Below are 23,460 nucleotides of genomic sequence, written 5' to 3' on the forward strand. Positions count from 1 at the left end.
AGGCTGGTTGTGTTCTGGGAAACGGGAAAGGGGGAAGCGAGAAAAGTCAGTAAGAGCTGGCGATTGCCGCGCAGTAAAGCTTTGCTTTGGAATGCGTCTAAAACATGCAGTTATTCCCGGCCTACTCCTGCCGAGGGGTCTTGAATTAGTGCCCCGCACACCACTGGAGTGCTTTTTTTAAGCCTTAGACCAATAGAAAAGCTCTATTTTGAAGCAGTAAAGCAGTGTGAATGCAGATCAAGACAACAAACGTCCTCCAAACGGACACCCAAAACCAACACATCATAAATAAAGGGTGCGCAGACAGACTGAATATCTGTGCAATGAGGTTCAAAACAAAATAAAACATCCAACAAGACACTGAAAAGATGGAAAATCCTGGAACCAAGAAATCAGCAACCGAAAAGGAAATGAAATATGAGGCTGAAAGGGTGGGCGAGAGGTATAGGAAATGAAAATCTGCAAAAACAAAAGCATGTTAAAGGAGGGCGAGAGAATGAGATGAGCATTCCCAGAACAGGGCAGGCAGTAACTGATGGCCCACGCTGAACCAGATCTGCCACTCAACGTCTATGGAGAAATGGTATGCGTTTTGGAGAACTACTTGAGAGTGGAATGAGAACAGAAATGGGTTCGTATGGTCTCAAAGACTCACAGGAATGAAAGGCTTGGCCTCCTCAACTTTGACCATTTTCGATGCTGCTGTTGCCTGGTAAGCAGGTAATCCAAAAACACAGATGTCAAGACAGGTGTGAACGTGAAAAATGTAATTAAATAGTCTCAAATTTTGATGTTCTGTGCACTGAGAGGTCTATGAGATGATGTGTATGAAGAGTCAAACATCTTGGATTTTAAATTATGTAAATGATTTTGGTTTAAATGACATCTAGGAATACATAAAGAGTTAAAATTAGAAAAATGAACTTGGCGTAAAATACTAATATTTGTGTGATTTTTTAAATATACTTCAAACTGTTAGCTCAACCCAGCATGCAACCACACACTTAGCTCAATGAAACATGGCGTATTAGTGGAAACAAGCTGCCCATGCAGTTATTTCAAAAGCCAATGAGTGATTCAAAAATACTGATACCTGTGTTGATCATAGCTTCCTCCATCTTTACTTCCTGATCAGGAAAATAAAAGCAATTAAAATGTTAAATGTCTATTGGGATTTAAAAAAAATTAATAAATAAATCACATTGCCGATGTTCATGCATAACCCTCAGCTCCTGAGGAGAGGTATTGTTAAAGACACAATGAAGGAATGATGATTTAAAAGATAAATGAGGAAAATCTGATGGCCCTGAAGAAAAAAAAGATAGTAAGGAAGTGTTGTGTTAAGAATGGAATGAATGTTACATGGCGGCATTACGTTAAGAGTGATGAATGACGCAAGGTCACAAAAAAACAAATGAGAATACCCCATCATGCAGACTATGTATAAACATGCTTTTTTTTTTTTTTACAGAACTAAGTGGTAAATCCTATGTTTATTGGCCTCCTTGTATTTTTTCCAATGGAACAAAGTCAGTCAGACACAACATGCGTATGAGTACAAGCTGACTAATTTTGGACAAACTATTGATTTTAGATTGTGTTCATTACAAATCAAAACCAAGGTTTTTGCCTCCAAAACAATGGCGCTGACTACATTATGCATTTAGTTGAAGAGCTATGGCAACTTGTATAAATCAAAATATTCAATATTGCCAATAATCTCAGTAGCATTTAGAACTGGGTCTTATGATGTCAGTTTGATGAGTCAGTCTCTCCTCATAAGGAAATATAAACTGTTTTCAAATAGATTTTCACAGAAAATCTCAGTGGTTCTGATGACAGCAGGTTTTATAACTCAATTGCCCAATGTTACAGAGACCTCTGCCCTCTGAGTAATGAATAGAAGACAAAATTCCTGCCAGAATTTTTTAAAACCACAATTCCACTGCTAAAATATATAAATAAATAAAAGAACACAGAGAGAAATGTGTGTCAGTATGTTTATAATTTGACAGTGCACATAAACAGGTTCTTACACCTATAAATATTAAATAAACCATCTCTATTGGTACAATACTTTAACACAAGCATTCATCTAGCCTGGTATCCACCAGGAATGAAAAAAAAAAAAAAGCAAAACTATGAGATGATGTGATTGCTAGGCTGCTGGAATCACAGTCCCCTGGTGAGGGAATAAAATGGAAAATATTAATGGGATATAAAGAGATGAGCCGACGGTTTAAAGAGAAACCAAACTCTGTGACCAATCCATCATCCACCATTAGAGACACATGGTTCATCCCATTCAAGCATCCTCAAGTGTGTGCCAAAACATGCTAGACCATGTGTTACTAAATATTTCAACAGTTTCCCCTCAACTTGGACAGTAAACTTGGCTAAAAATGAGTCAGCATGAATCACACTGTATACCTGCCAGAAAAAAAGTAGTCCAAGTTGGTTTGCTGGTTGGTTTAAAGGGGTTTTGGGCACTTTAGGTGGGGGACCAGCTGGAAATCAGCTAAAAAGCAGTTCAAACACACTGGGAAACCATCTTAAACCAGCTAAGACCAGCATAGGCTGGTTTAATCTGGTTTGTCAGCAGAGATGCAACTGAATTTTTCAGATTCAGACATCGAAAGGATCTTGGAATCAAAAATAAAGGTGTGCTAGCATGTTTTATTCCCCGTTTCACACAGAACATGTGGTGCAGGACAGGACAGGACAGGACAGGACAGGAGTGTTACCTGCATCTGAGCTTTTGGGTCTGGGGTTGCACTGCTTGTGTCCTTGACAGCTCCTCATTTCCATCAGCTGTAAATGCAGTTGGCTCAAAATGTCCCTCTCCACTGTATAAACGGCGTTGGTTAACTGCAAAACATAATATGCACTTATTGAGTCAGTTATTGTAAGTGCTGTAATGAAGAGGAAAGATAATAGCATGCCTTTACAGGAAGAGTCATTATCCAGTGTTTTTTGTTTAAATTATTGGCTTTCAAAGCCTTTATTTAACAGTGCACACTTCATAGAAAAGAAAGAAGTGAGGCAGAAGGATCAGATTCATACCTGCATCCCCATAGCAGTGACAAAGCATTACTGCCACACAATCTCAGACTCAAGAGAGCAATTTATTCTACTAAAATGCAACTGAAAACATGTCACACATCCTCACCTGATACGGGTCACTGTTTAGGTCAAAATACTCCAGGAAGCCAGTGGCAAATTCACAGAAGAGCGTGTTGTGAGTGTCATTAATTGTTCTCAGACACCAGTATGTGTTGTTGTTAGAGCTTGTGCAGGCACAGAAGCCACCCACTATGAAGAAAAAGAAAAAAACTGTTGTCAATAAACATATTAACTAGAAAAAAATATTATAGACTACGCTCTCAAAATAACAGTAACTGAGGCAGAAGGCTACCCTTTCAAAAGGTACTAAACATTCAATGTACTTCAAGATTTCGATTCATTCACTCTTTTTTCAGTTTTACAGATTCAAAGGAACTGAATAAAAGCAGAAGATTCATTCGAGAACTGGATATCACTATGTGTATGACCAATTCTGCATAGCTTTTTTTGCTGTTATTTTTTGTGTCATTTGCAAATGTAACAACAGTGTCTGGAGAAATGTATTGGATAAGTAACAATTTTATCTTTAAAATGTAGAAGTCAAACATATTTATATGTAAATATGTAAAAGTAGAAGTATCCAAATACTGTACTTAGGTATAGCAACAATGCATTTGTACTTTGTTACACATCTGACTAATGCGTACACTTTAGGTACTAACGTACCTTTAAAGGGATAGTTCACCCAAAAAATGAAAATTACCCCATGATTAACTCCTTAAATAAATAAAAAATGTCCTGGCTAATCCAAGCTTTATAATGGCAGTAAATGACAGGCCAACATTTGAAGCCCCAAAAAATGCATCCATCCATTATGAAAGTATTTTCTTCTGGCAGAAACTAGATATTTTAATTTATAACATGTTAAATATAGTTATCATTCTTACACAAACGCATCGATTCGCTTCGATGGCCTTTATTAACCACCCGGAGCCGTGTGGATTACTTTTGGATGGATGCACTTTTTTTGGGCCTCAAATTTTGGGCTGCCCTTATAAAGCTTGGAAAAGTCAGGACATTTTTTTTAATATAACTCAGATCGTATTCGTCTGCAAGAAGAATGTCATACACCTAGGATGGCTTGAGGGTGAGTAAAATTATTTTTGAGTGAATTATCCATTTAAAAGGGTACTAATATGCACCATTTAGGAGTAAATAAAGTCCAAAGGTGTACGTTTTGAAATGGTATCACCCCATTGTATCTTTTCTGAGAGTGTAGCAAAAGCAATGAGCATTTCCTTACAGTTCCAGAAGGGGGCGGTCTGCCAGTGGTCATTATTGTGTGTGAAGCAGGTAAGGCCAGGAAGACTGCAGTCATCACCCTTCTTCTGCCTCTTCCTCTCCTTCCTCTCTTTCTTCCTGCGACGGATCTCGTTGTAAAGTTGAGCCTTGCTGTCCACTTCCTGCAAGGCCTCTCTGGTGGCATAAATAAATGAGACATTAGAGCCAGAGTGAAAGGGAACGCCATCCCAGGTGATAGGGGGAGGTAGACCAGCCAGCTCCACACACAGATGGGGTCAGAGGTCGTGAGAAAGTGGAAGGATCTTGTACACACCACCCTCCCCCCCCAAAGACCACAAGTTTCTTGTTCTATTTTCAGACCAGGGTGATTCATAATCTCACTTTGCAATTTTAACAATGTTTCACATTTCAAAATGAGTTCTAATTTTTGTGTAGAGACTGCTGCTGGGATTGCAATTGCATACTTATGGACAGAGCTAGTGACCCATGGACCGATAAGAAATCAATACTATTAACTCATCATCATGTACACATGCATGCATGCAACATTACACATGCAACAGGACCTAAGAACTTAGAAACTCTTGGATTCCACAACTTCCACATACTTTCCAACATTTCCGCCAAAATGTCCATTCAAAATTTCACATACAACAATCGTTGAATAGACAGGCAACATTATCAGATTGACTTGTGTGTTAGAGACGCTACACAGATTTAGACATTGATCCAACACACTTCAACAAAAATGAAACTACAGAGTACAGACAAACTGACGAGGCATAGGCATACAGACACAAATAACTCACTTAAAGGGATGGAGGTGGTCATTCCTATTCTTCAATCTTTCGGGTTTGTTTTTCTGCGCTCTCTCTTTGCTATAGTAACTGGTTGTAATAAGGAGAGAACAGCACTAAATTGAATGAATCCAGCTGGAATTTCTAAAAAAGGCCTGGACGAACTCAGATTTGCAAAATTTGTCTGTTCAGATTAAAAATTATGAATTTGTTATTTAATCTGGATTGAAGAAATCAGACTATTCTCTCAGAATAATTTCCAAACTACCATTACATTAACATTCAGAAGTTTGGGGTCAGTAAAATATATATATTTTTTTTACTGTTTTTAAACTTATCAAGGCTAAATTTATTTAAAGGTGCACCATGCAACTTTCCGTCCACTAGAGGGCGCCTATTCAAAACAAATGTGTAGTTAGATCAAGGGGGTAATCTAGCGCTCGGAAAGCGTTCAACCCCTAGAGGCTGCCATTGCTAACCAAGCCATCACCTGCTGTTAGCATCCCATTGACTCCCATTCATTTTTGAGTCACTTTGACAGTGAATAACTTTACATCTGAGACGTTTAAAGACTCCATTTGTCCATTGTTTATTTCTAAAGAAACACGACAATGTATAAAAGGCTCCATTACCTTGTATCTTACACTATCGCCCCGCAGAAGCTGTTTTTGTAAAAATAGGCTAACGATTGCGTCATAACCAACGCGACCCTGTCGCACAGTTGAGAAATTACTGTATAGACCTGAGGAGACGCTCGCAGGCAATCTTTTACTGTCTATGAGGCAGTCGGGGGGACGTGGAGACATGTCCTGGAGACTAGTCTGATAAAGTCAAGGGGGAAGAATGGGGAGAAGCCCATAGTGAGCCAAAAGCAACGGGAGAAAATATTTAAACAACGTGATTCAGATTTCGCTTTCCACATCTACTAGAAGACTCACAGCTGTCAGACAGGAGGCTCACGTCACATCTACGTCGTCAAGCTCAGTCTGAGCCTGCGCAGTTCTCTCAGCCATCAGGAAGTGAGTGCCCCTAGGTTGACTTCATTATTTCGCCGTAGACGTCAATGGGGTCGCTGTGTCCATTTCTTTTACTGTCTATGAGTTAGATGACGCAAAGTTTGAGCGCAGCATCTTGGGACTTGTGGTCATTACCTCATAGCCGGTGGAAAATAGGACTCGGGCAGAAATCACGTTCATGCATGCGGTTATTAACGTTACTGTAGTGTGAAGCAGAACAGGACCGAGTGTTGTGGAGCTGAGCAAGGCCGCTGGAGCGATTGTTATACAAACACACGGCTCGCGAACACCGGGACTTTTATTATGATGGGACGGGACAGTCGCCGGACGCCTGCACTGATCCGCTCTTCCGGTTATGATTATGAGGTAATGCAGCTCTGTTTATTATATTAGATACATTTAAGTGTGTTGAAAATGATGTTATGACGTTACTCCGTGCATTCACTTGTTCACACTGCTAAGAGTAAAACGCTCCTGCCAAATAAAACCCGAAAACCGAGAGTAGCGCAGATATGACATGATTAACAGGCGACTCTCTCAAACACTATGCAGAAACGTCCCGGTACTTAGTTAAAATAGGAATTTTCTCACAATTTACAAATAGTTGGAAACATTTGGGATATTGCAAGTACTCAACTGAACAAAATATATAACCGACCTAGTGGTTTTTGGATATTTTACTGCAAAAATACTACATAGTGCACCTTTAAGTGAGTTTATACTTAAAATAAGAAAAAATAAGACTTAATTCAAAGGGGAAAATCTTGTTTTAAGCAAAAACAAATTTTCATTTTGCTTCTCAAGTAAATGCATCTTAATTTAAGGAGCGTCATCGATATTTGTACAGGAAAACAAGACAAATGTAAGATTTTTTTGCAGTGATATCACAATTAAAAATAACTGTTTTCAATGGAAAGAACAGAATTACAGAATTACAAAAAATTTTATAATAATGTAAACGTCTTTACTGCTGATAAACGTAAGTTGCCCTCACTGAATGAAACTATTAATTACTTTAGAAAATAAATCTTACTGACCCCAAACCTTGGAACAGTAGTGTTTCTTAAGGAGTAAAATACAACAAGAGAGATGATGAGTGGAATGCTGACCAAATCACCACGCTCACCGACAAAATCATCGAAATTCACATTGCCTATAAAAGATTAATGTCAAAACTGACCTCTTCTTTCCACAGTCGCACTCATCTGGTCTCCTCCTCTTCAAATGACCTCTAACCTCACGCAGTTTCTTCATTTTATCTTGGAGAAGTTCAATCTATGGGACAAGCGTTTGAAAAACATCATTCATGTGGTGCAATCAGCAGTAATCTTGAAGATAATACGGGACTGTGGGTCTCACCTCTTGGTCCACAAAGTTCTTGTGGTCTTTCCACGCTCTGGAAGACTGGTAAATCTCTCTTTCACAGCGCACAGTGTCATTTGTTAATATAAAACACCTGTGATCCCAAGGCAAAATGAACAAAAAAATGAGCAAAACGCACTTAAACCATGCAACATAGACTACAATACTGAACTCCTGTTTAGAGGTGTCCAAAGGCTTGCACGACTTACTTGTGTGTGACTTTGAGAGAATTGGGGTATCCCACAGCATTAGTGTCATCTGACTGCATCTCCTCCGATCCATCATCAGACTCCAGCCCAAAGTCCGAATCAACACCTCCCTCAGGCTCATAGTGCCGTTTACTGACTGGTCGAGGCTCAAGAGGGGTTTTGTCATCAGCCTGCAGGTCCACATCATAGATTTCACCCTCAAACTCCACTGACAGGGATCTGGCCGGCCGTGTGTGCACAAAGCGAGGCCTGTAGCCTGAGGGAGGACATCAGCATAAGCTACATATATTTAAATACTTACATTTCATAGTTAAATATTTATAAACATTGCTGGATCTCCTTAAATTTCCTCTAATACATTAAAAAATATGCCACTTCGGCTCTTAACCAATAGATGGCACCAAAAATATGATTCCGAGTTCTCTCACTATTATGGGAGTGACACTGAAGACTGGAGTAACAGACGGCTTTGCCATCACAGAAATTAATTGAATTTTTAAATATATTAAAATGAAAAAAGTTATTTAAACAACAACAACAATTCACAATATTACTGTTTTTACTGTATTTAATGAATGCAGCGTTGGTGAACATAAGAGACTTTTCAAAAACTATCTAAATGTAATCTAAAATTTTCAATGGTAATCTTCCATCCATCCATCCATCCATGCCCTTTATCTTCTGAAGGGTCATATTTATATTCTTACAGTTATAGATTATTACTTTTATACCTTGTATATAGCTTTTTATGTAGTTTATGTAGTTTTAGTGTAGTAACTAGTTCAATGGTAACACTTTACGATAGAGTTAAGTTAAGTTAACAGGAACTGAGAATGAATAATAATTCTACAGCATTTATTAATCGTAGTTAATGTTAATTTTAGCATTTACTAATGCCATTTTAAAATCAAAAGTTGTATTTCCTAACATTAGTTAATGTACTGTGCACTAACATATACAAACAATGAACGCCTGCATTTTTATTACCTAACATTAATAAGATTAGTGTAACAAATACTGCTCATTGTTAGTTAATACATTAAAGGGTTAGCATTGAAAATACATTAGTAGTTTTATATAGTAGTAGTTTTTGTTATTTTAGGATCAAAATGTATTTTTGATGCTTCAAAAATTCTAACTAAGCAACTGATGTCACATATGGACTACTTTGATGATGTTTTTATTAATTTCTGGAAAGGGACAGTATACCGTACATACATTTTCAATGGAGGAACAGAAAGCTCTCGGACTAAATATAGAATATCTTAAACTGTGTTTTGAAGATGAACGGAGGTCTTACGGGTGTGGAACGACATTAGGGCGAGTCATTAGATTAATGACAATTTTAATGACATTTATAATAAATAATATGACATTTAAATAATGACATTTTGGGGTGAACTAACCCTTTAACTAATGTTAACAAATGAGACCTAATTTGTAAATTGTTACCAGTTAAACTAAAGTTTAAACTATATAAGTAGTTTTAAAGTTGAATTAGATTAGTCCTTAAGTAGTGACGACTGATTCTTCCCAGTGACTCAACTTCACTGATTTGACAAGCGGCTTTTCCTGTAGGCAACATTGTAAACCAGTAGGTGGCGACTAGTGAGTGACTTTCAACCCTAGTCAAAAAAAGGTCCAGTGGTTGTCTACACAGTCTTGAACAGACCCATTACATTAACTCAACCTCTCAGCCTCATTTGAGCGTGCATACTTACGTGGATTACTGCTCTGGGCAAACTGTCGGTGCGCCCGCCGCGCTGCCTTGGCCGCTTTGTAAGGCCGGTCTCCACAGTGGCAGTCTTTCTCGCGGCTCTCGTAGCTTCGAGAGCGCAGACTCCTTGCTCTTTTCTTGGATCCCTCCTTCAGAGAGCCCTTACATTTCTGTAAACGCCACTTCCCACTGACCTCCTCCACACAGTGCCATTTCTGTAACAAAAAGGAAGGAATTCAGTTTGAGGAAAGACATTTTCGTCTGGCTAACCGCTTATTGTGCTAGCGCCGCCTCATTTGCATAACCACAGATATTTTTGTGAATTAAACTAATCTTCTGTCTGTGAACGGTGAGCTTAGCGGTCAAACATCTGCATTTGTAGAGTAATCCCATTAATTCACAATCACACGGCACAAGACCCACCTCGCAATTCTTTCCCATAAAGAAGCAATCAGAAGACAATTTAGACTTAATCTCCTAATTTCAGAGCTGTTTGCTTTTCATACTGACCACAGCTCAGACATGCGCTCATGACTATGGGAAACCATATCCAAACAATGGCCACAACCCTGCTCCGATTTCCTGTGAAACTCTGGAGTCCCGTCAATGAGCTTATGTATCTGCTTGCAGAAAGGATGTTTGTTTGAGGGCGGCAAACCAAAGAGGAGTCAGCCAAAGCATTTCACTCATTAAGTTCCTCTAAATGTAGTAGCCAAACACACACGCACTAACACACGTTGAGCATTGCTTGTACTGTACCTCGCATCCACACACACACAGAGACTGGCTCCAAATAGCCAGAAGTCAAACAGACATAAGCAAACAGCGCCACAGCCAACTATGTGAAGCCTCGCTTCTTGAATGACGGAGACTCAGACTCAGGAAGAAACAGGCATAAACTTTCACACAGGCTCAATCACACACACTGCCCTCATTGACCCCACTGCAGGCAGTAAGACTGCGTAAACGGCGTCTTTGCTATGCTTTTTCAACACATTCCTACTAGTCAAAACGAAAGAAAGAGAGGGAGTATATTGGAAAAACAGATACTGATACTCTACTCAAGCTAAGACTTGAGCTGGAAGTACCAGACCATAACTACTTCAAGCTTTGTCTGTGCTCAACACCTAAACCACGTCAGTCTTAAAGTCTGCATTTCACACAAAAACGACAATGTCAATGTCAGTTCAGTGGTGAGGGGGAAGAGACAACGTTATAAATTGAGCATATATTTCTGCTCTGTATTTAACTTAATGCTGCAGGGACAAGACCTGGGAATTGTATTAAAGCAAATGACGTCTAATCCAATTTCATGTTGACTTAAATATGTAAATAACGACATATGCTCAGATCTTTCTCCAACACTTCTTCAGCTTTGTACTGGCAGGTGACTGGAATAAAAAGTGAACACGGAAACCTGTGTGTTGTTCCAAGCGCACACACAACCAACCTTTCTGCATTCAATCAAATTTCCAGACAAAGTGTTGCAGGCAAACACTTAACTTGACCATAAAAAGAATCTGGTTTGCATTAGTGTAGTCCTTGAAATACTGTCTACATTTTACACTACCTGAAATTGTACCAATTTGTAATGTTCAGCTCTCTCTGATTCATTGCCACACCACAGAGGGGTCTGGTGGAGCAGGCGCACAGTGTGCTGATGAAAGAAAACTACGACCGATCACCAATTATCCTTAATTTGTTATAAATATCGGTTTCAATTACAGTGGCACCACTCATAGGACTTCGGCCATGTGCTGCACACTCCAATCTCCGGCTTCATGTTGAAGGTACAAATGAATGTATTCAATCTTCATTTTAGGTTGGGGGGAAAAGCTTCGTTATAGCCCAACTCTCAGTGCATTTCTTAGCACATCCAATATTTGAGTAAAGATGGTCCAGGTTGAGGCTTATTGAATGTGTGAGGTAAAACATTGCACATATGTGGGCAAGTTCATAGGGGAAGGATACACAGATAAAAGTGGGTGAGAAAAACGGTGATGATGCATGTGTGTATTTGAGTTTATACCTGCCCTGGTTGTTCGCAGGGCGTCTGAAACTCAGCCTGCTGACACACTTCCTTCAGCTTCTTGTACTTGGGTAAGCTGTTGGAGTGTTGTGTGTTCAAGTTGCCTCCTGAGTCTTCTTTCTTGCGCAGGATTTTACTAGAATGACAAATGTGCTTTGGTGAGTTGCTAGGCCACGTTTTAAAGTTGGCAGCCTCGCTAAAGTTTCGGAAGCCTGGAAATCCTAGCCCCACTCAGGTCAGCATCTCATATTATTGGTGTGTGAAGAGCGTTAAAGCTTTCACAGCATATAGAAACAAAGGGACAAAGATCTTCCAGGATATATTTGTCCTAGTTTGTGATGCGTTTTATTTGTAAATGAAACATACTGGAGTGATTTACAAGAAAATATTTAAGTTTTTACATTACTTGCCATTTCTTTCTAAATGTTTCTGAAAATTACTTGCAGTAGGCTAAGTGATAAGAGCAAAATTGCTTCTACATCAATGTCTGTGTATTAGATTGTACATAAGAGTAAAATTTACATTTTTTACCCAGCCACCCAGAAATATAAAAGGTAGAATTAGGTTTTTTTGAAGTGGAGAGGACTAAAAAAAAAATCAATAATATATTTAATTGTTCATGCTCGTAAAATATCGCAACAACATTTGATTCGACTGTACAGTCGCTCTGGAGAAAAAGGTGATGTTATCAGCTCATTTAAATTTATCATATAGCGACGATGTGGGCAGATCAGCATGGAAGCCCATTTCAGCCACTAAAGAAAAAAAAAAAGAAAAAAAAAGAGTAATTGCGATTTCTCAGAATTCTGACTCTCATAATTGCGAGTTCTAGTCACAATTCTGACTTTCTCTCGCAATTGCGCGATATAAAGTCAGAATTATGAGATATAAACTCGCAATTGCGCGATATAAAGTCAGAATTATGAGATATAAACTCGCAATTGCGCGATATAAAGTCAGAATTATGAGATATAAACTCGCAATTGCGCGATATAAAGTCAGAATTATGAGATATAAACTCGCAATTGCGCGATATAAAGTCAAAATTCTGATTTTATAACTCAATTGTGAGAAAAAAGGCATTATTCTGAAATAAAAAGTCACAATTACTCTTATTTTTTTTATTTAGTGGCGGAAAGGGCTCCCAAAGACCAGTGATATACTTAATTTAGTAAATAATTTTATTTGGATATTTAGTTGAAATTTAGTTTTTAGTGTCCCCAAATCATTTTTACATTTAAAAATGTCCTACTCCAATCATTTAAAACTTTTTTAAAAAAATGTAAGTGCTGGAACATCATTCTGGCATCCGCCTGTAGCAAAGTGCTCTGCATGATTTCACCCCGACTGATAAAGGAAGTACTTACTAATTTGACCTCTCACAAAATGGGAGCTGTCGTGACCGTGCAAAACAGGTTGAATTAATGGCATTTTGGTATAAACACGCTTCAAGTCCGCGGTCTGGCTTACACACAACAGTTACTGAGTCACGGAAGCAACAGCCGGCACTGATCAACGACGTGCTTTATGATTGCGCCATCTCTGGAAAACCTTCTTTTACTTAGCCTAAAGGAGAAACTAAGCATGGGCTGACTGTGGGAGCGGTAATATGCCATTATGCAGACTGACAGCTCCATGTGAGTGACACGAGGAATGTTAGACCGAAATAGCAGCGTGGTTGTGCCCACGGCCGCAGTTACAATATATAAAGATTGCAATGCGAGTTAAATAGGGTAACCTCAACACCATACCCACATTCCTTACATCAGTCACATAAATCAACGGAAAAGCTACACACATATCAAGTTTTGAGTCTGATACCACAGGTAATATCATATACTATTTCCCCTGGGGAAGGACTTTTTTTTCCCTTTCTGTTATGAGTATCCTATAGGTTACCGAAACATATCCGATAATGAGAGTCTAGATGTGAATAGCTGAGCTCCTGAGAACACATTTGATCAAAGAATGTAAAAGTCTGATCTTACTTGAGATGCTGAAGTGATTTTGAATGGTTATTTGGATAAATATATATATTTTTTGATATTTTGCTACATTCTTAGGTGAACTTGAACCAAGACACGTCAAGCAAGAAGGATGCTTGTGCAATGGAATTCCTAAAAGCATAAGTACTTCTGATCTTATCTTTTGGCGATTTTACAACAAAATCCTGGAATGGTTTGAATTTTATGTGGTGAACCTCCTGTAGAAAATAAATCAATTCAAATTTATTTCACACATTCTGCAGTGATTTTATAGTATGATTGAGAAGAGAGGGAATATTGTTTGTCTTACCCCCGCTCCACGAGGAATGTGTCCCTCCAGACTTTAGGTTTCCGGTTGGGTTTGAATCTGCAACATGAAAACGCAAATATTTTATTTCACTCAATCTTCATGTCATTTGCATGCCATAAGCAGATGTTTAACTTGGCCTGAATTGTGACACCTTAATCTGCTCAACATCTCCTGCCATCGTGAGTGGCAGTGACCCCAGAACATTTCCAGCATTTTTTACTTGCCAGAAACCCTTTATAAATTAACTCCAAATGTTCACAAACCATTAAACTCAAGTTAATTAAATTAAAAGCAATAAACAGATACTACCCAACCATATATTATGCTGGGAATGTGTTTACGGAGAGGATTTAGCTCACCTATTCCCAGTCTTTTCTGGTTCCAAAAGCTTCAGGATTGATTTGCCATCCATATCGGGTGGAGCTTCCAGGCCAGCTATATCCAGGATTGTGGGTGCAAGATCGATGTTTAGCACAAGATGGTTGTTCCTGTGGAGTAATACAATTATATTATATTATATTATATTATATTATATTATATTATATTATATTATATTATATTATATTATATTATATTATATTATATTATATTATATTATATTATATTATATTATATTGCAACACTTTAGTTTTAGGTCCAATTCTCACTATTAACCATTTGCTTATTAGTATACATATTACTGCGTACATTAGCTGTTTATTAGTATGTATAAAAGCACATATTGCTGCCTTATTCTGCATGACAATATTAAACATTCCTTAATCTTACCCAAAACCTAAATTTAACAAATACCTTACTAACTATTAATAAGCAGTAATTAGGAGTTTATTGAGGCAAAAGTCATTTAGTTAATGGTGAGAATTGGACCCTAAAAACTTTAATAACTATTCATTTATGAATATATTGTTTAATTTAACCATAAAAGGTGTGTGTGTGTGTGTGTGTGTATATATATATATATATATATATATATATATATATATATATATAAATAATGCATATAATTTTAATTTTTAAAATATAAACCAATTGAAATAAAATCTATTCTGTGCAAAAAGTATTTTACTATAAATAATCACTAATAACAATCATCATATTTTATACACTCACCCCATACACAAGGGAAAATCTGTAGTGCGCAAAATGTGAATTATACTATATTGCTAAAAACGAATAACAATTATATAAATAAAGTGTGGAAATTGTGGAAAAATTGCATTTCAAATAGATGATTTTACCTTGCCCCTGGCTCCACATTAGGACCTCTGACAAAAAAAGGCACCCTGATGTCAAAATCATATGGCATAGACTTCCCTTTGACAAGGCCAAACTGGCCAATGTGGTAACCATGGTCAGCTGTGTAAATGACATAGGTGTTATCCAGCTCCCCAGTCTCGACCAGAGCGTTATATATCTGTAACGCAGAGCAAACACACATTTCCTTTCAATTAATATACAATGCCAGTTGAATATCCAGAAATCAGAGCAAGAAAGCCTAAACCACTGACCTTTTCCACAGAGTCATCTACAGACATCAGCGTCTGGAGCCTCTTCCTGTGCAGGTAGTTGGTGAACTCCATGTGAATTGGCTTCATCGGGCCGGTGTACTGCATGATCCAGTGCTTATCCATGTTTGGGGCATAGTTATAGCTGGGAGTTCTGTGCGAATAAACACAACATGCTACTGTGAGGAAAACATGCACCTGTCTGCCATTTCACAACCACTTGCGGTTGTTGGAGTTGTCTGTTGTATAACATACTTGACAAGCATCAATAACAGAGCAGTCGTCCTACCCCTCCACGGAAACGTACTAATTCTCCTCGCTAGGTGTTTTTCTTGGGTTCGCTCTCCATCTCTCCTCACACCATGCTGAGAGTCTCAGGGTTTCTTGGCAGCATTTAATCGTTTGAGGGTTGGCACATGCATAAGAAAAATAATAGCTTCCCCAGCCTTCAGGCCCAAAATAAAGTTTGTCATAAGTCCAGCAACGACAGGGCTATAACTCATTTGCATTTGAAGTGGAGAATAAAAAGCTGGGTAAACAGGAGGCTGCGGACTTGTTTGTGGAGCTAAGGCTACGAGATGGCCACCTGTTGACTGCAGTTGGCTTCCCTCCACAGCTGAAAGACATGGTCTTCCTTTGCTTTCCAGACCAGACTCTTGCGCCTGGTGTCACAATGAATGATGGGCACAGGAAAGCTCCATTCTGTCTGAGTGGACAGCTTCTGCCCTTTCCTCCTCAGTCCGTCTTTGTCCGCTCACTGAACTCTTCACCCAGCTAGTGAGGCACACTAATATACCACACAAAAGGAACCTGTCTCTTCGCATAGGTAGGGCAAATTTGGAATTTGGAGGTCAAAGGACAGAATTAGTTTGACTTTGACACCTGTCACAAGGCAGGGTGGAGAACGTTTGTATTTGAGATGAAACCCTCCTGTGTGGTTTCTGCTATAACATTGGAAGCATCACGTTTCATGAATCTCTCTCAAAACTCTCAACCTAATGTGAAAATCTGTTTTTCAATAAAGAAAAACCTGATACTGAAAATACTCTGCCTGTCAAATCAATTTCAGGAGCTGATTTATTTCATAGCAATGAAAACTTAATGCATTTAAGATTATTTGCATCAGTTCCCACATTAGAAAGCTCACAGTCTTATGCGATGCTTTTCTTCCAGACTGGCACAAAAATGATCTGTGGATTTATTTACCCTTTACTTGATGACTTTTGCAGGGCCACCTAGTATTATATTTTATTATGCAAATGATTAATATAGACAAAATATAGCCTACAAAAAGATAAATTTAAATAAAAAGAAAAGTAAAATAAATAATGAATTTAATTATATTAACTTATATTTTATTTGTACGTTTAAACAAGATAACTCATTTAAATAACGAAAAGTCAAATATAAATAAAAATAATTTAATTAAATAATTTAAACTGTACTTTATTTATATATTTTAAATATAAATGCACATAAATCAATAAATATGAATAATACAGACAAAATATAGCCTACAAAAACAACATATATTTAAATGAAAATGAAAAGTAAAATTATTATTTATTTATTAATTTAAATGTTACTTATATTTTATTTATATGTTTAAACAAGATAACTAATTTAAATAATGAAAATTCAAATATAAATAAAAATAATTTATGGAATAGTTTAAATTGTACTTATTTTATGTATATATTTTTTGAAGAATTAGTGTGAAATGAATAACTGAAAAAAAAAAGATTTAATAAATACATATGAATAATACCGACAAAATATAGCCTATAAAAACAAGATAAATTAAAAGTAAAATAAATAATTAAATTATTTAAATGTTGTATTTTATTTATATTTTTAGAAAAATATAAATAAATGCGCAAAAATAAGTAAATGAATACTTTATAAATAAAGTGCATAAATAAATGGGTAATAAATAAATACAAATTCACGTGAAGCCATGACTTTTTAAAATTTTCCTTTCTATTTCTGCCTGATCACCTTATTTCTGTTGTTTGGATGTGCATGCTTTTGTTCATTTTTACACAGATGATAAATAACCCCCCCCAAAAAAAGTGTCTGAAACCCTGCTGCATCATTCCAAAACTCAACCTGCGCCTGCCATCTGTTTCCCTGTTCTTTTGGCACAACTTGCCAGGCAACCCTTTCGGCACCAGAGTGACTTGCCAGCCGATGTGAACCTTTGGGGTATCCAAGTGTGATCTATTCAGAGCCCATGCATTTAAAAACATATTAATAACACAAAGGGATCTTCTAAGACAATGCATTCCCCAAACCTACACAGTGAAAGGCATGATTGATATGAGAGAAGTCAGAAAGCTGTGTAGGAAGACAAGCTTAAAGAATTGTGAGAACGAAATGGATAGGCCCGAGGGACAAAAGTGTGATGTCGCCCTGACCAGGATCCTGACATGCTTGGGATGTTAAGGACTTGGAGATGGATGGCCTGTTGCCACAGCGCTGTGTGTGGAATAGGAGCCTAGCCACGAAACTGATGATAGTGCAGTGAAGCCATCAAGGTCTTGGCACCAGACTGAGGACCATAAAAATCTCATCCCCCATCATCTTACTTGGCATGTGCCAGAACATTACTTGGATGATAAATCACTTCAGTTTCATGGTGGTAGTGTCCTGTGTGAAGTGCATTTCAGTGCACTGTCATCTCTTAAGAGTCTCATTTTAATGGTGTATCCAAATATACGAGGCCACAAAAATTCCTAAAGCTACAAACTCGTATTTACCTGCAAGCCAAATTATAATGGTTTTAAATTTATAGGAACATGATCTGCTTGGAATGCTACTGTTCTTCTGAAATATGTGTCCCTTGAAATATCATATTATAAATACATACAGAACAATAAAAATATCTAGACTCAACAATTCAAACTCCAGAGCCTATTTCAGTAGGGCTTGGCTCTCGGACAGGATACACTTGGTTCAGTGGAGTTTAGCATTGTTGCTCTAGCAGAGTGTAACTGAATGTTATGGGAGTCACTCACATGTGCTGGGAAGCGTTTGGGAAGAGCTCGGAAAACTGGGGTGCTGAATCCTCTGGGCCATGAGGCGCCGCATGACTGATCACCATCATCACCGGCCGATGCGGGTACATGCGCTTGGACATTCGGAAGTAGTTGATGCTGTCGTTGGTGATCAAATCAGTGAAGTAGTCCTAGAATAAATAGGGAGAAAATTCAGGCATACATAAACTGAATCCTGGATATGCTTTCAAGCATTTGGATTTCAAGGCTTGAACAAATAAAACAAGACTCATTGTGTTTTTGTCCAGATATTTATTTGTATTGTTTATTTATTTAATGTATCTATTTTATAAACAGTACGTATTTATGCATTTACTGAATTATTCTGAATTATTCTATACTTTTATTTGATGTAAAAATAATTTAAATGCAATTCATTCATATCATTATTTTTAAGTTATAAAAACAACAACATTTAAAAAAAAAAAAAAGAAGGAAAAAAAAAGGTAACTGTTTTGATGGTCCACTTTAGACATTCTACCAAATAGAAGCAACTTTGCAAGTACAAGTATTTGTGCAAGTAAAAGTATTTGCAAGTATTTGTTGATCTGCCGGCGATTTGATTTCGCTCTGGAAACCTGTACATTTATGTCTACTGCTTCTGTTACACTTTTACGGGAACAATTCACAGACTGGCTTATCCACCTGGCGCACTATCGGCAGGTTTAACACGATGACAGATAGAGAAAGCGATGGGTCGTTGCCTGTTGATCACGCCTTTTGTGGAAGGACTTGTGTTCAGCATTGTCTTCTCCATGTGCCAAAAAAAAGAATTAAACGGTTAATGAATCAGTGAATCGATCAATGATTCGGGTCGCCAATGTCACGTGATTTCAGCAGTTTAGCGCTTCAGAACCATGGAGGAGAAGACAATGCTGAATAAAATCTTAGTTTTTGATATTTTTGGACCAAAATGTATTTTTGATGCTTCAAGAGACTCTAATCAACCAACTGATGTCACATATGGACTACTTTGATGATGTTTTTATTAGCTTTCTGGACATGGACAGTAAAGTGGGCATTGACTGCATTATGCTCTGGGACTAAAAAATAAAATACCTTAAACTGTGTTCCGATGATGAATGAAGGTCTTACAGGTGTGGAACGACATTAGGGTGAGTCATTAATGACATCAATTTCAATTTTGGGTGAACTAACCCTTTAAATTGAGCTTGGTCTGGTGATAGCCAAACAACTAACAGTCTACTTATACTACAAGTTAGTTGAAATGTAGTTACTTATAGTTATTAGAATCTCTAAAGTGGACCATCGAAATAAACTGTAACCAAAAAACCCTCAACTAGTCTGACACTATTATTATTTCTTAGAAAGAAAAAAAAAAACCTCGGCCAAATCATTCATGTGATGCAACTAAAATGCAGAAGAAAAAAAAGAAAAGAAAACAAAAGCTATTATAGAGACGAGAGAAGACCCTCAAAACTGCGTGTCAAGGTCAGTAAGACTCCATATACAAATATGAATTCATTTGTGAATATTATATGTTAAAACATACATTCTTCATTATTATCTAAGATCATGGATCCACATCAACAGAGCTAATGCCCTGATGCTAACAACTCAGTATTGAGCACGACAAGGATGTTGACTGCTTCACTCAACGGCAATAGAGGCTTGTAACCCTCCATGGGTCTGGTGTTTTGGCAACACTAAGGTCTCAATCTTACTGCTACGAGGCAGCAGCAGGAATGCGCACAAGGGCTTGGGGGTAAAAATCACGTGATACTGAAGCTGTAAGCCCCTTTGATGGCTGTGCTCCTGGTCTGGTTGTGGGAAAGTCTCCCCCCACACACCCCTTCTACCCACCCCATTGCTAAAACATGCAGCTACCGGCATCTGTGGGAGTGAAAGTCTGGTGGAAGTTATTGTTTAGAGATGTGCTTGGTGGACCTTGTTTCTCAACATTACAGCAAAACACATAAACTGCATTTTAATGTCTCTGTTGTACCACTAATTGAACCAGCATGTTTGTTTATTTTGGAAAACCATTCGGTATCATCTTGAATGTTTGAGTGAAATAGCATTTGAATGCACCTAACCTGTCCAATTCATTAAAAGATCTTTTGCTTGGACTGAATAAAGGCACAGACTGTGCCTTTGCAGCAAATTATTAATTAATTAATTAATTAAACAGGGCTAAGAGGCCACAGCTATTTTGAAACGTGTGGTGTCTTCAACGATAGCAATCATAGTGCATTCAGTTTTAATAAATGTCCCATAAATTTTAGGGAACAGTTATGCCCAAGATGTTCTTCTAAACGTTTATAGCTCTGCCAACCTATTTAATACCTTTAATCTTAACCTTTAAACAGGAACTTAAGTTGTCCTAAGGGTTTCCAGGAACCACTTGAACACCTAGCCACAAAATTCCTCTAGACCTCACGGAGAAACCTTCAGCCTCTTGTGCCTCTCCACTTGTGGGTAACTTAACACCTTCGTCCAATTCAACAAGCAGGTTATTGACATCCAAGTAACAGTCCAAGCATTTATTTGCTCATTCCTTAGACTGCCTCCATCTCAATATAAGCCTAAACCATGAAACCTCAGCACAAATTCCACATTCCCCAAAAACATGCTACTTGAAAAAAAAAAAACAATAAGAAGATCCAAATGCTTGTTTTGACAGGATCTCCAAAACACTCTAGAGATGGAAGGATGCCACATCAAACTAAACTTTTTAAACTCAGATTTGATCACTTTGCTCATATTGTAGATCTTGCAGAAGGATGGTAAAAGTAGCAGAATCTGATTTTGCTGAGTTCAACATGTTTCTGGTTTAACATCTTTGTTGATCCTAGAACATTTAAATCAACCAATCAGATTTGAGGGACAAGTTTAAAGTTTATGTCAAGCTTAGGCTTAAAACAAAATTAGGGTTTGGTGCTTGTACATCAGTGTTATTCATAATTTCCCTCTGATTTTAGGGATAATTTATGGATTAGGTTAAGGGGTAAAGATGTGGTTAGGACTGCATTTTCGTATAGGAACGTTGTTCCATGGTCAACAAAATATGTTGACCCAGGAATGCAACTAAGCCATGGTTTAACACACTGGCTTTGCCATGTTTGAAATGAATTACTAGTTCAAAACTGTATACTGCTTTAAAAAAAAAAAATGTAAAGCAGTATGAGAAACAAAATGCTGTACTGTTGTCACATGATATCATATTGCACTGGTACATCAGACACTGAATGGTGTCCAGTTAATTAGAAAAACATTTTTATACATGTAAAATTAACTGTACAACTAATAATAATCATATTTTTACATTTGGATTGTATTATTTTAATGTATTATTTATTTTTCATTTACATAACTAAATTTAAAAATTAATATGAATATTTTAAATATAGTAATAGTTAAAATAAGAAAAATACAATCTATGCACACTGCATACTATATCTGCAGAAATAGTAAGAGAAGTATGTAATTCTGAACAGTCTAAATGTCCACCCCTTTCAAATCAGCAGCACAAAAACAGTAGCTGTTTCCAAAAGAAACTTTGCCCCAAGGACATCTCTTTGCCTACCAAGTCTTATTCAGCGTAACCACCTGATGATACACAAGACAATGTTGTAACTCCCTTTGCCCCCTTTAATCTAACCACATTCCATATGGAGTCAACCAACCCAATTTTTATATGTAATTAGAGGCCTGAAATTAGTTGAGAACAGACCATACAATTGAGCATAAACTGAAAAATGAGTTTAAAAGAAGCCTTTGGATCGCTGACAGAACTGTTGAACTTATGTGACCAGGCGCACATACCTTGGCATAATCTGCGCCGTGCTTCTCCTTGTTCCCGTTCCGACAGACAGTGTAATTATAGAAACGGGAATTTTTGATCAGCCCCACCCATTCACGCCACCCAGGTGGGATGTAGGTGCCGTTATACTCATTGAGGTACTTCCCAAAGAAAGCTGTGGGAAAAAAAATAAAGACAACATTATTACCTTGAGTATGTTCAGTGAGGTCGACGTAAAGACCAAAATTTCCATTCTATGACAACCGTCTCAAAAACACTGACTTTGAACCTGTAAATATCTGTCTCTACATTGTATTCATGTTATCTACTCCCCTCTAAGCTAAGCCAAAACATCTTCCAGAAGAGCTGGGCATGCAGCCAGTCTGGCCTGGAGAGTTAATTGTAGACTAACACATCAGCTGGAAACCACAAGCAGTGGTAAGGCCTGAACCCCTGTACTCAGGGTCACAATGTGCTGCCACTCAAGACACGCAGCACTTCCACAAACCAGACAAATTGAAAATTCCTGTAAAACTTTTGACTTCTAGGAACAAATGTTAAGCAAAATTCCAGTGAAACTGCAGAACATACCAGGACATATTAAGAATGATACTAATTACACAAGAGATATGATGTATAGTAAACTATTAATAATAAACCTACATGAAGACCTTCAGGTTCAATAAAATTTGAGCATTAAAATCAGTTAGCATATACTTATTTTATAGGCTACACGTTATATTTTCCCTGTAGAATTGTGGTAATGTAAAACTGGAATGTCGGATATTTTAAATATTTAGATTTAAATAGATTAATAAGTATCTCTCTCTCACTCTCACACACACACACACAGAATTGTGGGTACATTCCATATGCATAATGGTTTTTATACCAAACAAACTGTATTTTCTATCCCTGTACACTACCCCTACCCCTAAACCTACCCATCACCGGAAACTGCACAGTTCATTTTCTCAAAAAAAAAAAAAAAAAACTCATTCTGTTTGATTTATAAGCCTTTTGAAAAATGGGGACATGGGGAATGTCCTTACAAGTCACCCTCCTTGTAATACCTATGTCATACCCATGTCATTATACACATTTGTGTCCTGATGCGTCACAAAAACACACAAAAACACAAAATAATGTGTGTAATAATAAACAATCACAATTATGGTATACATTTTTTAAATTGTATATTGTAATAATTTAATGTAGAATCAAAAGTTCTCTTTTGCGTCTTATTGCATTTTAATGCTTTAAAAGCACTTGAATGAGTGAAAATTTAATATATTGTAAAGCTAGCCAAAAAAAGGATGATGCCGTGTTAACTGCATTAAATATTT

The 23,460-nt window shown here is 37.4% G+C and overlaps 1 protein-coding gene across 8 annotated transcripts in view; it reads right to left on the reverse strand.

The window, feature by feature from the left end:
* The window catches only part of sulf1 (sulfatase 1), a 109,185-nt gene that overhangs the window by 1,700 nt on the left and 84,025 nt on the right, over window positions 1-23,460 (reverse strand). For 5 of the 8 annotated variants that reach the window (XM_067435592.1, XM_067435590.1, XM_067435591.1 and 2 more), the window contains 15 exons: window positions 22,138-22,289; window positions 18,313-18,482; window positions 15,299-15,449; window positions 15,029-15,204; window positions 14,150-14,278; window positions 13,791-13,847; window positions 11,496-11,631; window positions 9,471-9,681; window positions 7,750-8,005; window positions 7,538-7,634; window positions 7,359-7,453; window positions 4,367-4,539; window positions 3,170-3,312; window positions 2,745-2,868; window positions 1-14 (listed from right to left, as the gene is read on the reverse strand). The exon at window positions 1-14 is cut by the window's left edge and continues 1,700 nt beyond it. In XM_067435592.1, coding sequence (XP_067291693.1) covers window positions 1-14; window positions 2,745-2,868; window positions 3,170-3,312; window positions 4,367-4,539; window positions 7,359-7,453; window positions 7,538-7,634; window positions 7,750-8,005; window positions 9,471-9,681; window positions 11,496-11,631; window positions 13,791-13,847; window positions 14,150-14,278; window positions 15,029-15,204; window positions 15,299-15,449; window positions 18,313-18,482; window positions 22,138-22,289 — 2,084 coding nt within the window. Of the gene's footprint in view, window positions 15-655; window positions 710-1,093; window positions 1,128-1,194; window positions 2,183-2,744; window positions 2,869-3,169; window positions 3,313-4,366; window positions 4,540-7,358; window positions 7,454-7,537; window positions 7,635-7,749; window positions 8,006-9,470; window positions 9,682-11,495; window positions 11,632-13,790; window positions 13,848-14,149; window positions 14,279-15,028; window positions 15,205-15,298; window positions 15,450-18,312; window positions 18,483-22,137; window positions 22,290-23,460 lie in introns of those variants that run through there. The other 3 variants (XM_067435595.1, XM_067435597.1, XM_067435596.1) reach the window with 3 other exon arrangements.

This window comes from Pseudorasbora parva, chromosome 24 (assembly GCF_024679245.1).
Source record: "Pseudorasbora parva isolate DD20220531a chromosome 24, ASM2467924v1, whole genome shotgun sequence".
In the NCBI taxonomy this organism is placed as follows: Eukaryota; Metazoa; Chordata; class Actinopteri; order Cypriniformes; family Gobionidae; genus Pseudorasbora; species Pseudorasbora parva.